The 12,750-nt window shown below is 53.3% G+C and overlaps 1 protein-coding gene across 1 annotated transcript; it reads left to right on the top strand.

The window, feature by feature from the left end:
• The first annotated feature begins 558 nt into the window (after positions 1 to 558).
• Positions 559 to 12,537, top strand: AIF1L (allograft inflammatory factor 1 like). The gene is made up of 5 exons (XM_061352742.1): positions 559 to 700; positions 5,231 to 5,297; positions 8,188 to 8,229; positions 9,314 to 9,476; positions 11,062 to 12,537. Exons 1-5 carry the CDS (start codon positions 623 to 625, stop codon positions 11,147 to 11,149), a joined length of 438 nt encoding a protein of 145 aa, XP_061208726.1. The 5' UTR covers positions 559 to 622; the 3' UTR covers positions 11,150 to 12,537.
• The last annotated feature ends 213 nt before the right edge of the window (positions 12,538 to 12,750 follow it).

Here is a 12,750-nt window from a genome sequence, read left to right as displayed (position 1 = left end):
GGAGATGTGCTTGCTGCCTTCTCTAGGAGCAGAGGTAGCTGCACCCAGGGTTGAAACACAGCTGGGTCCATGGTGATGGGTCCATGGGGATGTGGGCCAACTGCCTGACAATGCCTACTAAACCCCACTTTAATATAGCTATTTCTAAGAGAAATGCCTAGTGGAGAACACAACCTCCACAACAAGCTGCTCAAGGTTATGAATGACCCATCCTTGCAGTGCTCAAGGCCAGGTTGGACACAGGGGCTTGGAGCAACCTGCTCTAGTGGAAGGTGTCCCTGCCCGTGACAGTTGGGACTGTATGATCTTAGGGTCCTTTCCAACCCAAGCCATTCTATGCCAGGACACACATCCCTTGCTCATGCAGATGCTTTTTCCCTGCTGTTTCTGCACCGGAGCTCCTCTTGTGCTTTATTACAGCCCCGAACTGCTCCCAAACAGCATCTTAGAAACGTGGTCCCTGTGCCGGCAGCCTCCAGCGACCGAGGTCCCGCTTCCCCGCCGCGTCGTTCTCCATTCAAACCCTCCCCATGGAGCAGGGAAGGGGTTAACGACCCGAGAGAGGGGCCGGTCCTACCCGCCCCTATTTAAGGCGGTGGCCGTCGAGGGGCGGCTCCGAGAGATGGCGGCTCCGCGCCGACCGAGCGGCGGGGGGCTGCGGCGGGCGCCGCAGGACGGGCGGCTGGAGGAGATCAATAAGGTGGGGTGGGGGGGTTAGACCTGAACACTGCGGGAGGGAGCGGGGATGCGGTGATCCCGAACCCGGTGGGGACGGGAGGGAGGAAGGGGCAGGTGGAAATGGGTCCCACGGAGGGAATTTGGGCTGGATAAGGGCAATGGTGGCTCTTTGGGGTGGGGTTCCTCTTCAGCTTCTCCACCCATCATGTTGGGATGCCCTTCGGGAACATGCTGCAGCAAGAATAGGAGCTGTTGCCCTCCCGGTGGGCTTCGATGTCCCCTTTGTGCTCTGATTTCTTCTCCCAGATCAAGAGGTTCTGCTGTTCAAAAAGAGCAGACTGAAGCCCCTCTAGTTTTCAGTTGCAGTGGGTGAATGGGGAGCACAGGGTGGTTGGATGTCCCACAAACCTTGGGCAGGGGGAAAGGCAGCTCCTGGATTAGTGCAAAGTACACTGGGCTGCATGCCCTTCATGCTGGGGTTAAGCAAGGTCCTCTCCTCAAGCTTTCGGCTTGCCTCATCCCTTGGCATAGCCAGCGAGGGCAGGTCTGTTAGCATCCCCCCTGGCCAAGTGCAGTTCTGAGGGTGAAAAGTAGGTTTTAACCTTGAAACAATCAGCAATGTCATTTCCGGGGTCATTTTCAGGTGGAAATCAGGGATATAGCTGATGCAGCCAGTGTTACAGGTGGAAAAATCAGAGCACTGCTTAAGATGAGAGCCTGGAAGAGGCAGTGGGCTTGCCTTGCCCTTGTGTTGAGTGGGCTGTGAAAAGTGCCAGTGTGTTCCTCCAGGCAGGGGTGAGACAGAGGAGGTGAAGTTTATGTAGGTCACTGGAGGGGGAATTGCGTCAATAGAAACCAGGAGGTGCTGAGGAATACAAGTGGGGAAAGTGCTGCAGTGTGAAGTGTAGAATGAGAGCACTTGGCTAAAAAGCAGCCTTTGAACCTTGCTGTGGGAAGGCAGGCACGAAACCCTGTGCCAAGGGGGTGCATAGGTGGGTCTGATGCATCCCCCACGGCCAAGGTGGGGTTGACCCCTTGGGTTGGGGAGGAAGGGGGCATGCTGTACCTATTGCTGCAGCCTCTGCTGCTCCAGAGCCACCAACCAGCATTGCTTGGATGCAGGGTAAGTACATGCTCCTTCAGCTGGCAGGAGCACAAGGACTGAGTTTGGGAAACCCCAGGCCACTGCTGATGTGCCACTGCTGATGTGCCACTGCTGATGTGCCACTGCTGATGTGCCACTGCTGATGTGCCACTGCTGATGTGCCACTGCTGTGCCCCAGGGCTGGGGGCTCTCCCTTCCACATAGGGAGCAGGCTCCTCTCTTTTCCCATCACTTCTGGCAGGCTTTCTCTCTGGGAGAGGTTTGGATCACAAAAATGAAACAAGCTACATAACTTCCCACTGACGGAGCTGGGAGCTGCTTTCTGTGTCCTTGCTGCCCTGTGTGTTGGCTCAGTGCTAGGAGCAGGGATTTGAGCAGCTAGAAATCAAGCTGCAGATAGCAGCTGCCTATAGACCCTGAGAAGCTGTTTGTGCTGTAGTGGCTATGGGCAGCAACCCTGATGCTGATGTGCTCTGCCAGCTCTGTGTGGGGAGTCTGCTGTGAGCGGGATGCAAAGCAGCTCGCACCTCCCTTGGACACAGAACTGGCACTTAAACCTGGGCTGATATGTGGCTGGAACCAGGGAAGGGGTTTCCCAATCCCTCAAGAGCCCCAGGGCTGCAAACCAGTAAAGTGCTGCTAATAACACCTATCAGGCCAAATTCCTATCAGGCTTAATCTCATTGTCTCATCCTAACACTTGACTCCCTCCCAGCCCTTGTTTTCCTGGCTGGTTTCTACCCCAGAGCTCTCGTTGGGATAAGGGCCTTTGGCAGGCATCATTCAGAGTGCACACGTGCTGCTGAAGGACAGCTGAGTCCTGGTATTGAATTCTCTTTTCCAGCCCAAAGCACTCCTCTGGGATTCCCTCTTGGCCATTCCCCTCTTCCTGGGGAACAGCAATCACATCGGTTGGCCTTGTGCATCAAGGTGGCAAGTTTAATCCAGCACAGATTAGTTCCAACCTAGTTTTACCTTCTAATACGCTGGGCTGCGGGGAAAGAGTTCATCCTGATGGGGAGCAGGTACCTGGCAGGCATGAGCATCCCTCAGCCCCTTCCCAGCCCCAGCAGGCAGGGAGGCTGGCATCAAGCACAAAGAGCCCAGTGAGTGCTTGGCATGATGCTTGGAGCCACCTTTTTGGGGAGCAATGAAGGATCTGGCTTGGCTCAGGTTGTCTTGCAGGTAGCTGGGACTTGCGTGGCTGAATTTATTGGCTTAGAGAAGTCTCTGTGCCCCAGGAAAGGCTGAGGCTTATTAAGCAGTTCTTATTAATAGAACATGCCCCTTAAAATGGGAGCTTTTGCAAAGGGCTCTAGGAGGAACTTTGGCCACTTTGGGCCGAGTCTGAGTCACTGGCCCTGGGGACTGAATTCCTGTGTGCTATTGTGAGCAGTTTGCCTTATCGCAGTCACAGCCCGGCTTGCATACAATGTGGAGGGAGGACTGCCTTTGAAATACGCTCCCCTGTTGTTTCCTTTGCTCTAGAGCAGAGCTGTGACACAGGTGGGCTGCCCAGTTCCTTCCAGTTGAAGTGCAAGGGCACTGGGTCCTGGGTGTGTGCACGGTGTCACCCATCCTGCTCTGGTACTATGGGGCTGTTGGTCCCTCTACCCTCTGTGTGCAGATGTAGCATTCCCTTCAGACTTTGCTGTGCTGCTCCTTGCTCCCATGGAAATGCAGGGTTTTGCGCTCCCATCCCATCCTGCTGGTAGGGGGAAGCTGTTTGCTGCTCCTGCAGGGCAGGAATGAAGCTCTGACCTGATGCCCAGCAGATGCTCTAGCCCTGTTTAGGTTCTCAGTGATGTTTTCAAGTTCCTAATACAGAGCCTATTCAGTGGCAATAGCAGTGGGTAACACTACTCTGCTCTCCAGTGACTTCTTTTGCCGGCTGAGCCCAGGTCTTGAAGCTGAATCGGGCCTTTTGTGTTGGGCTGGCAAATGATACCCCTGGGTAGAAAATAACAGATAAATGAAATTGAGTTGACACAGGAGAGTGAAAGAGGGAACTGGGAGCTTTGCTTTCCACCACAGTTCTCCATTTGAACTGGTGTCCATGGTGAAAAGGGAAGTCTGTGCCACACTGGTTTAGTGGGCATGGTTGGGAGGAGGGGATGGCAGTCACTTCTGTCCTAGGGGACTTCCTATAAGATCTTAGCTCAGCTGCAGGTAAAAAAACTTGCAAAAGCAGTGGTAAACTGGTTGTAAAGGCATCTGGATCCCCTGGGTAGATCCAGGCTGTCCCAGCAAGGAATGAGGGAGCAAGTGTGGGCTGGAGGGGTCTAGAGATGTGCTGTAGAGTTGGGGTGTCAGGCAGTGAGCAAGTGTGAAAGACTTGGGGCAGGATGTGGCAGCAGGAACCAGGCATCAGCTTGGGTCTGCAGTGTGGCTGGAGCTGGCTCAGCACATTGCATGTGGGAATAGCTCCTCCTGGAAGAAAAGGGAATGTGCTTTGCAGGGCATGTGGTTACTGATGCCTGTGTGGACTTATGCACTCCTGATGCCCTGGAGCCTGCTTTAGGGTGGTGGTTTCATTAATCACAAGTGGTGCTGCTCCACTACCAGTGACCCATTCCTGCCTGCCTTGTGAGAATGGAGAGCAGTGGTGAGGAACACATGCCCAGAGGAGGGAACAGCCTCAGCCCTCTCTCCACTCTAACCCCTGGAGGGGTTTTATCCTGGACAAGCCATGCTCAAGCTGTGCAGATGTCAATGATTTCTGCACTGAAGAATGCGGTGTTGCTGCTGAGCACACACCAGTCATTGAGCTGTGCTGGAGCTGGGTGGTGTGGGAGGGGAGAGGCAGGAGCAAGACCCTGCTGCTCACATAGCGGTGTTGATGGCAGGGCATGGTGGTGGAGCTGGCTGGGCAAGCTGTGGTCTGTTCCTTCGGGTACCTGAAGGGTTCTGAGGTGGGTCTGGGGATGAGCAACCAGAAGTGACCCAGGATTTCCTCTACAGTGAGAGCCTGTTCCTTACCCCACAATACAGGTCCTCTCTTGGGTGCGTGGTGTTCTGCACACGCTGCCAGTTCTATTTGCTAGCCCTCAGAGTTTACCCAACAGCTCTGAAATCAGAGATCAGAGTGCTTGTTGCAAGGACTAGGAGTCCTTGCTGGGAATAGGGGCCTGATCCCTGTGCTGTGCATGCTTAAGCAGGGAAGTGGGGAGCTGAAACCTTGGCTGAGCAAACAAAAAAGGAGTTCATGCCTTTATTCCAAAGGCACATGGGGTCCAGTGCAGTTGGTGGGGAATCTGAGACACCAGAGGCATTCCCCTTGCACTGGAACGTTAACGAGAAGGTGTGGAGGGATTCAAGCCATTTGCAAGCTTCCTGGCACAGCTGCCCAGATGTGGCTCTCTGGGAACTGCATAGGTCTTATGGGTGATGCTGCATTTGTACGTTTTCCTCTGCATCCCTAACCTTGGGGATATTATACTGTTTCAGGAATTTCTCTGTGACCCAAAGTTCAGCGATGAAGAAGATCTGGAGGAGAAGTTGGCAGCGTTCAAAGGTGAGAACTGGAGGCTTTCCTTGTCCTTTCAGCCCGTTTGCTCTGAACAGACTACTTTCCTCTGTGTTTGGATCTTACCAGCCTGAGGTTCTCTGCCAAATCCAAGTGACTGAGCTGGCATGGACGCCTCCCCCTTGCTTGTGGGATGCAGTGAAACTCCCTGGAGAGGTGTTTTTTCCCACAGGAGCCTCTTTGCTTCCCTGACTTGCAGGGCAGGGACATGTCACCCTGCAGACATCGTGCCTGGCGGCTGCTGCTACTGCAGAACCTGCTGCGTGGGCAAAACCCCAGGGAGCAGCAAAGGAGGGTGGTTTCTGCCTGGTTACCTACACAAGCTAGCTGGTATAATGGATGATGCAGTCCATCTTCTCAGTGAGTAGGAGGACTTCTTTCCACAGAGGAAAAGGTCTCAGCTGCTTCCTGAAGGAGCTGGAGACTTCCTCTCCCCCAGTTTCTTCAGTTTGATTTAGACCTTCCTGATCCCCCCGGTACACACGGAAACGGCAGTGACGTGTCTAATCCTGGCCAAAGCCTACCTACAGGGGGTCAGCACATCTGGGGCTTAGGTTCTGGCCATTTGCTGGGATAGAGAAACAGCTTGAAAACTTGGGATCATCTGGAACTGGTCCCCAGAGTGGTTACAGGGCAGGAATTGGCAGGGCTGTTCTGGGTGCATCCACTTTCTTTCCAAGCAGTGGCTGAAGGCAGTTGAGGAAACATGCCTTCTGCGTCACACTGCCCTTAAGGCTTGTCCTCAACCTGGCTCTAACCAAACAGAACCTGACCTTGCTTCCACTGCAGGCATTGTTTGTTGTATCCCTTTGAGTTTTGGCTTTGCAATCCAGCATGGAAGGAGCCGGCTGGGGTTTTGAGATCCCTTACTCCGCTGGGCACAGAGGAGCCTCCTATGCTCCCTGTTCTTTCTCTGTTGCCTTTTGTGTGGCTTTGGCTTTTGGCTGCAGCCCTGCATTATTTTTCCCATCACAATCGGGGCTCTTCAAACATTGCAACTGTAGGTCAGAGGCGCAGAATCCCCTGTAATGAGAGCCTTTGGCATCTCCCCCCACTGCCTCATGAGCTTGCCTCCGTGGCCTGTCCCGCTCTCCAATGCCTCCTCCGGCTCTCCCAACAATCAGCTCATTGTGTGATGATGGGGGGGGGATGTTTCTTCCCCTCTGTCCTCCCCAGCCGGGCCCGGGGAGCCCCCGTACACTGCTCTGTAAAGGCATTTGTGCGGGGTTTTATCTCACTCAATCCCCGCATCTGGGGTGGGAGGGAAAGATGTGAGCCACAGCTCGGAGCACAATGATGGGAAGCTGCCTCTCTGTTCTCTCTGCTTTTGGCTGAGTGTCAGACATGGCAGAGCAGGGTTTGTGTCCCCAGCACACGCTGGGGTGCCTGACCCCTACCCAGGGAGGTGGCAGTGCATGTACACAAGGTCACTATGGTGCGGCAGGGCAGAGTGTGGGGAGAGCCAGTTGCACAGCAAGCATTGCTTTGGCCCCCGAAGCATGTGTGTGACTGCCCCAATTTCGCCTAGGATTGGTTGCTCTGTTATTGAAGGGAGACCTTTATCCCTGCCTGAAGCATAGACAGCTTAGTTTTGTATGTGGTATTCCTGTAGGGTCTGTCCTGGTCAGCTCATGACAGCAGTAATCCCGCAGTTAAGATCCAGATGAAGACATGCCAAGCCATTCCTCTGCTTCCTGCCTGTAGCTGCCCATCACTCCAGTTAACCCAGCACTTTCCCTTCAGAAACACAGGTCACAGGAAGGCTCTGATGTGTGAAATGCCCACTCTTGCCTTTAGCCCCTTAAATCACCCTGCCACTTCCCTGTTCACGCTCATCTGCTTGCTGGTGCCCCTGGAGCAGAGGCAAAAAGTCCTTTTCCCTTGGGGGGAAGGAGCAGCTGGGAAGGTCTTGCTTAATTTGAGCCCTCTGAGGCTGTTGTGGGGAGTGCTAACTGCAGGGCAGCCATCTCTGCAGCTCAGCGTGGATGGGTGCTGGCAGCAGGCAGCTTGCTCCTCTCATTTAGCAGAAGCGAGATGATGGGGGGCCCCCTGCGGCGCTGGGAGCTATAAGGCAGGCAAATCCTTGCCTGAAGAGCTTAAAGTCTAAATGAGGAGCAGCTAGCATAGAGAGGGGAGGTAGGAAGTGCAGGTGTGCCACTCCAAAGGTCAGAACCAGCACAGGATGGATTTGAGTTGAAAAAACCAGGATTTTTGTGCTCTGACTTTTGTGCTGCAAGGCTAAACCAGACCTTCCTGAGCAGGCTCTGCCTTTCTCTGAGGATGCTGGAGTTGCCTGTTTGGCAATTGTTTGACAGAAGGCTGGAAGGGCAAACAACCTGCTCCAGCCTAACTGCTCCTAGGTGCGCTCTTGGCTTTGCCCTCTTGATGTGGTCCTTGAGCATCCCTCCTGTAAGGTGCTGCTCTGGGAGCGCAGCACAGCCTTGGGAGGACTGTAGAGTCTGACCCTTGCTATTGCAGGCAGCTGTGTCATTTAATCTCCCTCCTAATCCGATCAAGATTCTTCTTGAGAGTGCTCAGGGTGTTGTTTTCCTTGCTACTCCTTCTGGGAGCCTGTTCCAGAGCTTTGTTTTTCTTGCTGGCAGCCTTCTAATGCTGTTCGTGGCTAGCTGATACCTTGTTCTCATGCCAGTGTTTTCCTTCAGCGCAAATGAAGAGCAGCCACAATTAAAGAGCACTTAACTCTAGAGCTCTGGAATTGAGAGGTGTGATAAAACCACGTCTGGAGATGGTCTCACTCTCTGAAATTGTATCAGTCTTACCCCAAACCTTTTATTCCACTCTCTAAGCAGGCAGCGCCCCAAAGCCCTGCACATCCCTGCTCTAGCATCTTGCTAACTTGCTTCTGTGTCTCTTCCAGAGAAGTACATGGAGTTTGACCTGAACAACCAAGGCGAGATTGGTGAGTGACGCAGGGATGCTGGGCTGCAAGTGCGACTGCTCCCTGAGCTGGTGCCTCCTGTTGTATCTACTGCTTCCTTCTGTGCTTGTGTTGCCGAGGAGGAAAACCAGTGTTCTTTTCCCTGTGTCCAGCCTTGCTTGGATCTTCATTGCCAGCCAGGGGCTTCCTTGGCTCTTCAGCCCCTGCCTATCAGTCTCTCCTCACTTGCTTCAAGATCTCAGCTCTTCTCAGCCCTCACCCCGAGTTTCTGCTTAGCTCTTCCGCTCTCTGATCTAAATGCCCTTTAGAAGTTTTTAACTTCTCCCTTTTTCTCCACTGAGGTCATGCTCTCAACCCGCAGCATTTCCAGATCTGGGAAGCTGCAGGGCTTGGATGCTTTGCCTGGCTTGAGGCAGAAGTGTGTAAGACCAAGAAGCTCTTTGCTTTGCTGGGAGGGGAGCGGAGGGAAGCAGGGACTTGGGCGTGAGTCTGGCTCCTCTGAGCAGCCCTGGTTTGGGCCCAAAAAGCACCGGTTATGTAAAGATCTGGCCTGGAGCTGACGCTGAAGTGCAGTCGCTCCCATGCTGTGCCCTTCCAGGAGGCTGCTGCCTTGTTCCCCTCCTCCATCAGTCCTCAAGCTGAAGGAGAGCCAGTGTGGAGCTGGAGGGGGCCTGACTCAGGGCTGAGCTGCTGTTTCCTGGAGGGAAGGGGCCACAGCTCTCAGTGCAATGGAAGGAAATGGCCTGTGGTGATGGGCACCTGCTCCCCACAGCCTGTTTGTCTCCGGCTTTAACCCCAGCGTTGCTTCCCTCCTCCCCATCATTGTGATTCTTGGCACCATGCTCTGAGCTGGAGAGCAGTGTCCTCACGCGTCTATGGAGCACTTGGGGAGTTGTTCCTCCTCTCTGTGGTGCTTTCATGTTAAGCTGCATAAATAGGAAGTTGATGCTCTGTACTGGGAGGCTTCTCTTGGCTTTCAGCAGCAGTTTAATGCTGTCAGCCTTGGAGTCTGCAGGGGAGGTGGGAATTCATTCCTATGTCCATAGGGTTGGTCTGTGCTTGGTGTAGTCACCTCTTAACAGCACCAATCGCTTTGCTCTTGCAGACTTGATGTCTGTCAAAAGAATGATGGAGAAGCTGGGGGCTCCAAAGACCCACCTCGAACTGAAGAAGATGATCTCGGAGGTGACCGGAGGGGTCAGCGAGACCATCTCCTACCAGGACTTTGTCAACGTGATGCTTGGGAAACGCTCTGCTGTGCTCAAACTGTGAGTGTCCCTGGGAGGAGCGGGGAAGCAGAGGTGGTTCTGCCTTGTGGAGGTGGAGCTGTGCTTGCTTGGTGCTCCTGGAGGGCAGACAAGAAGCCTTGTGAAGGGGGAGTTTGCACACCCTCATGTCTCTCTGCAAGCTCATGGTGAGGCTGAGCAGTGGCAAGAACTTGCAGCAGAGCTGCCTGCTGTGTGTTAGCACAGGCTTCCTCCCACAGGCTCCATGCAGAGCCATTCTCCTCTGCCGAGGGCGTGCAGGCACTCAGCACTGCAGGGCTGCTTCCTGTCCCTGCCCTGTGGCTCCCACTGGCTTTGGGGGGACAGGTTTCCCTGTGAATGGTGGCAGGGTGGTGAGCGATGGTCCTGCCAACAGCAGAAGGGCTGGCTCCGGTTTCCCACAGGATGCTCCCTCCCTGCCTGATTGTGGAGACATGGGCAATAGATGGAGATGCGACACATGCTTGAAACAGCCGGCTTGTGCTGGCAGAGGTTTTCTGCAGGCTAGGCTGCCAGCATTAGCCTCCCATGGCCCCCTCTGCCCTCTCGACAGGGCTCTGAAAGTGCTGCTGTAACAAACGGCTTCCAAACACTTGCTTGGCTCCATCTCCACCCCATTGAAGCCTGGCTTTTCCTTTCACACCCTGCTTTTGTATCTGTAGCCACCATGAATAGGAGCTGCTCCTCTCCTTCCTCCTCACCCCTTTCTGAAGGCAGCTTTCAGGGCAGGTTGGGTGGAAAGACCTTGTGCCCACCTCTTATGTGGTCCCTCTAAGCCAGTGCATGCCTGTTGGCCATGGGTCTCTCTTCTCCCCACCGAGTGCACTGTGTCTGTATGTTGGGATGCTCCTCTTCCAAGCACACGCAGGCTTCTGGCACCCCTTCTCTTCCTTCCTTTCCCCACCAAAGCAGGCTGAGCCTGTCTCGTATCTCCCATCTTTCCTCCCAGCTTCAGCAGCTTTCACAGATGGGTCCCTTCTCTCGCTGAACAGACGCCCATTGTCTGTTGGACTCTTTAAAGCAGGAGCAGAAATGTAAAACTCGTGGCAGGAGCAGTGCAGCCCTTTGATCCAGCGTGGCAGCTGGCATTCCCAGCGTAGCTGCAGTCCTTGGGGAGGAAGACAGTGCGAGTGCTTGCAAAATGCTTGGGATTCTTCTAGCCAGTGCCTTGCTCTTTGTCTCTGCCCTCTTCCTATCCTGTTGCTTGCTTGCTGTTGGCTTTGGGATGTTCTGCTGTGTACAAGGTGATAGTACAGGGATAGTGCTTGCTTTTACGCATCAGGAGTGCTTGGCGTGCAGTATGTGTCGAGTGTGGCTGTTTAAAACGTGCAGATCCTCTGGGCTTTGAGAGGAAAACCAGCAGAGGCTTTAGGAACCCACTCCTGGGAGCTGCTGGGAAAGCAAAGCTCCCACCAGCCTGACGGCACTGCCCTCTGTTGGCTTTCCCTCCTCTGTTAATTGCCGATTCCTCCTTTGCATAGGAGGCAGATGCTATGTTTCAGCAGAGAACATAATCCCACCCCAAGTAACGGGTAAAGATACAGCAGCGTTTTGGTTTTATATTCATATTATCTGTTCTGTTTTGCAGGGTGATGATGTTTGAAGGAAAAGCCAATGAAGGCAACCCAAAACCATCTGGTCCGCCTCCGGAAAGAGACATAGCCAGCCTGCCTTGAAGAGGACAGGCTGGACAACAGGCACTGTTTGCTTTGCTGGTCTGTAACAGAGGTTACCTGTGCTTTGTTACTCTTTACTATGGACAGTCCTAGTTTTCGACTAACCTGCCTTAGAGGAACAGCAAGGGAAGCTGGAGACCCCCAGTTCGTGTCTTTCTGCTGCATCCCTTAGCAACGTGATTTGTTAGAGAGAAGCTGTAGCATCAAGTATAATGTGAGACCAAAAAACCCCATAATCCTGTGATCTTCCTCTTTCCTCTGCCCTTCCTGCATTTCTCAGATGAGGAGCTACTTTCCTCCCAGTGTAGGGATTCAGAGCTGTGCTTGTCCTGACCTTGGCCTTGCAGCCAGACATTGAGCATCTCTCTGACAGCAGTTTCATGGGTGGAAAGAACTAAGTGCCTTCTCTTCTCTGTCCTACACTTCCTGACTTTGGACTCATTCTTCCCCTCCTGACCTCACCAAAACACAAGTCAGGCTCACACCTCTGTGGCCTATCTGATGCTAGGTGAATGGTGGAAGGTGCATGGACATAGAGGTGTGCCTGCAGAGCCTTTCACCTCGATGATGGGCATGGCTGACTGCAGGGACAGCTTCTGCCCACTCCTTGGGTTCATCCTGCAGTCAGATCTCAGTGGGTTCACTTGCCACTGCAAGCGAGGAGGGTAAAAGCTACCGGAGGGTCTCCCTTCCTGATGAATCTCTGCTTGGATCCAGTCAGGAGCATCACCTCCCAGCGGGTTATCTGTCCTGTCCATCGAGTGCAGAAACAAGCCTGCTGTTCCACCTTTGCAGCCCCTCGGGGAGGCCAAGGGGAAATTAAACCATTCAGGTGAATGGAAGGTGGGTGATGGAGCTGTGAGCCCCACCAGAGCAGCAGCAGTGAGGTCTGTCCTCATGCACATGCTCTGCCCCCCTGTGTGTCTTTCAGTGTGGTCCCCTGCACTATGAGATCCATTTCCTTGAGGGACAAGCCCTCAAGCCTGCAGAATCAGAATGGGTGTAAGTGTGGGCAATGAGCTGGCATCCAGATGTAGCTGGGCTTGTGCTCCCCACACTGTGGCTACTGCAGTGATTCTTGCTCTATACTTGCTTTCTGGAATCCAGATGTTTCCTCTTTGCCCTTTCCCTCCTCTTTTCTTACATTTCCTTGGCAGCTTTTAACTTTTTTTTTTTAAATCATGGTTTAATAAATAATTTTTGAAAGGAAACGCTGATGATTGACTCCGCTGGGCAATGGCTCCTGCCAAAGGCTGCACTTTGAAATAAAACCCAACATTCTTGCTACTGTTTGCGTGAAAACCAAATCTGTAACGGGAGAGGAAAATGATGAGCGAAAGCAGCACCAGTCTACTTTAAGGACTGAAAATAAATCTTCTGAAGCTACACTGTGTGTCAGTGTATTTAGTTTAGCTCCTCTGAAGCTTGGTCTGTATGATTGGTTGCAGATTAAGTGTGCTGGTTTCCAAGTCTGTTAATATAAACCCTTAAATAGATCCTAGAGATAGGTTTGGGCTGTCTTGGTCTGATCTTTATCTGTAATAACTGAGTGCTGTGGAGTTTGTGTTAGGAAATGCAGAGGCTGCCTGCTAAAAGCTGCC

Source organism: Neopsephotus bourkii, unplaced genomic scaffold (assembly GCF_033783945.1).
Source record: "Neopsephotus bourkii isolate Nb327-2 ecotype Australia unplaced genomic scaffold, CSIRO-AGI_Nbou_v1 NB_659, whole genome shotgun sequence".
NCBI classification, from domain to species: Eukaryota; Metazoa; Chordata; class Aves; order Psittaciformes; family Psittacidae; genus Neopsephotus; species Neopsephotus bourkii.
Note: the sequence above shows the minus strand (reverse complement) of the source record. Positions and strands in the feature narration are given on the sequence as shown.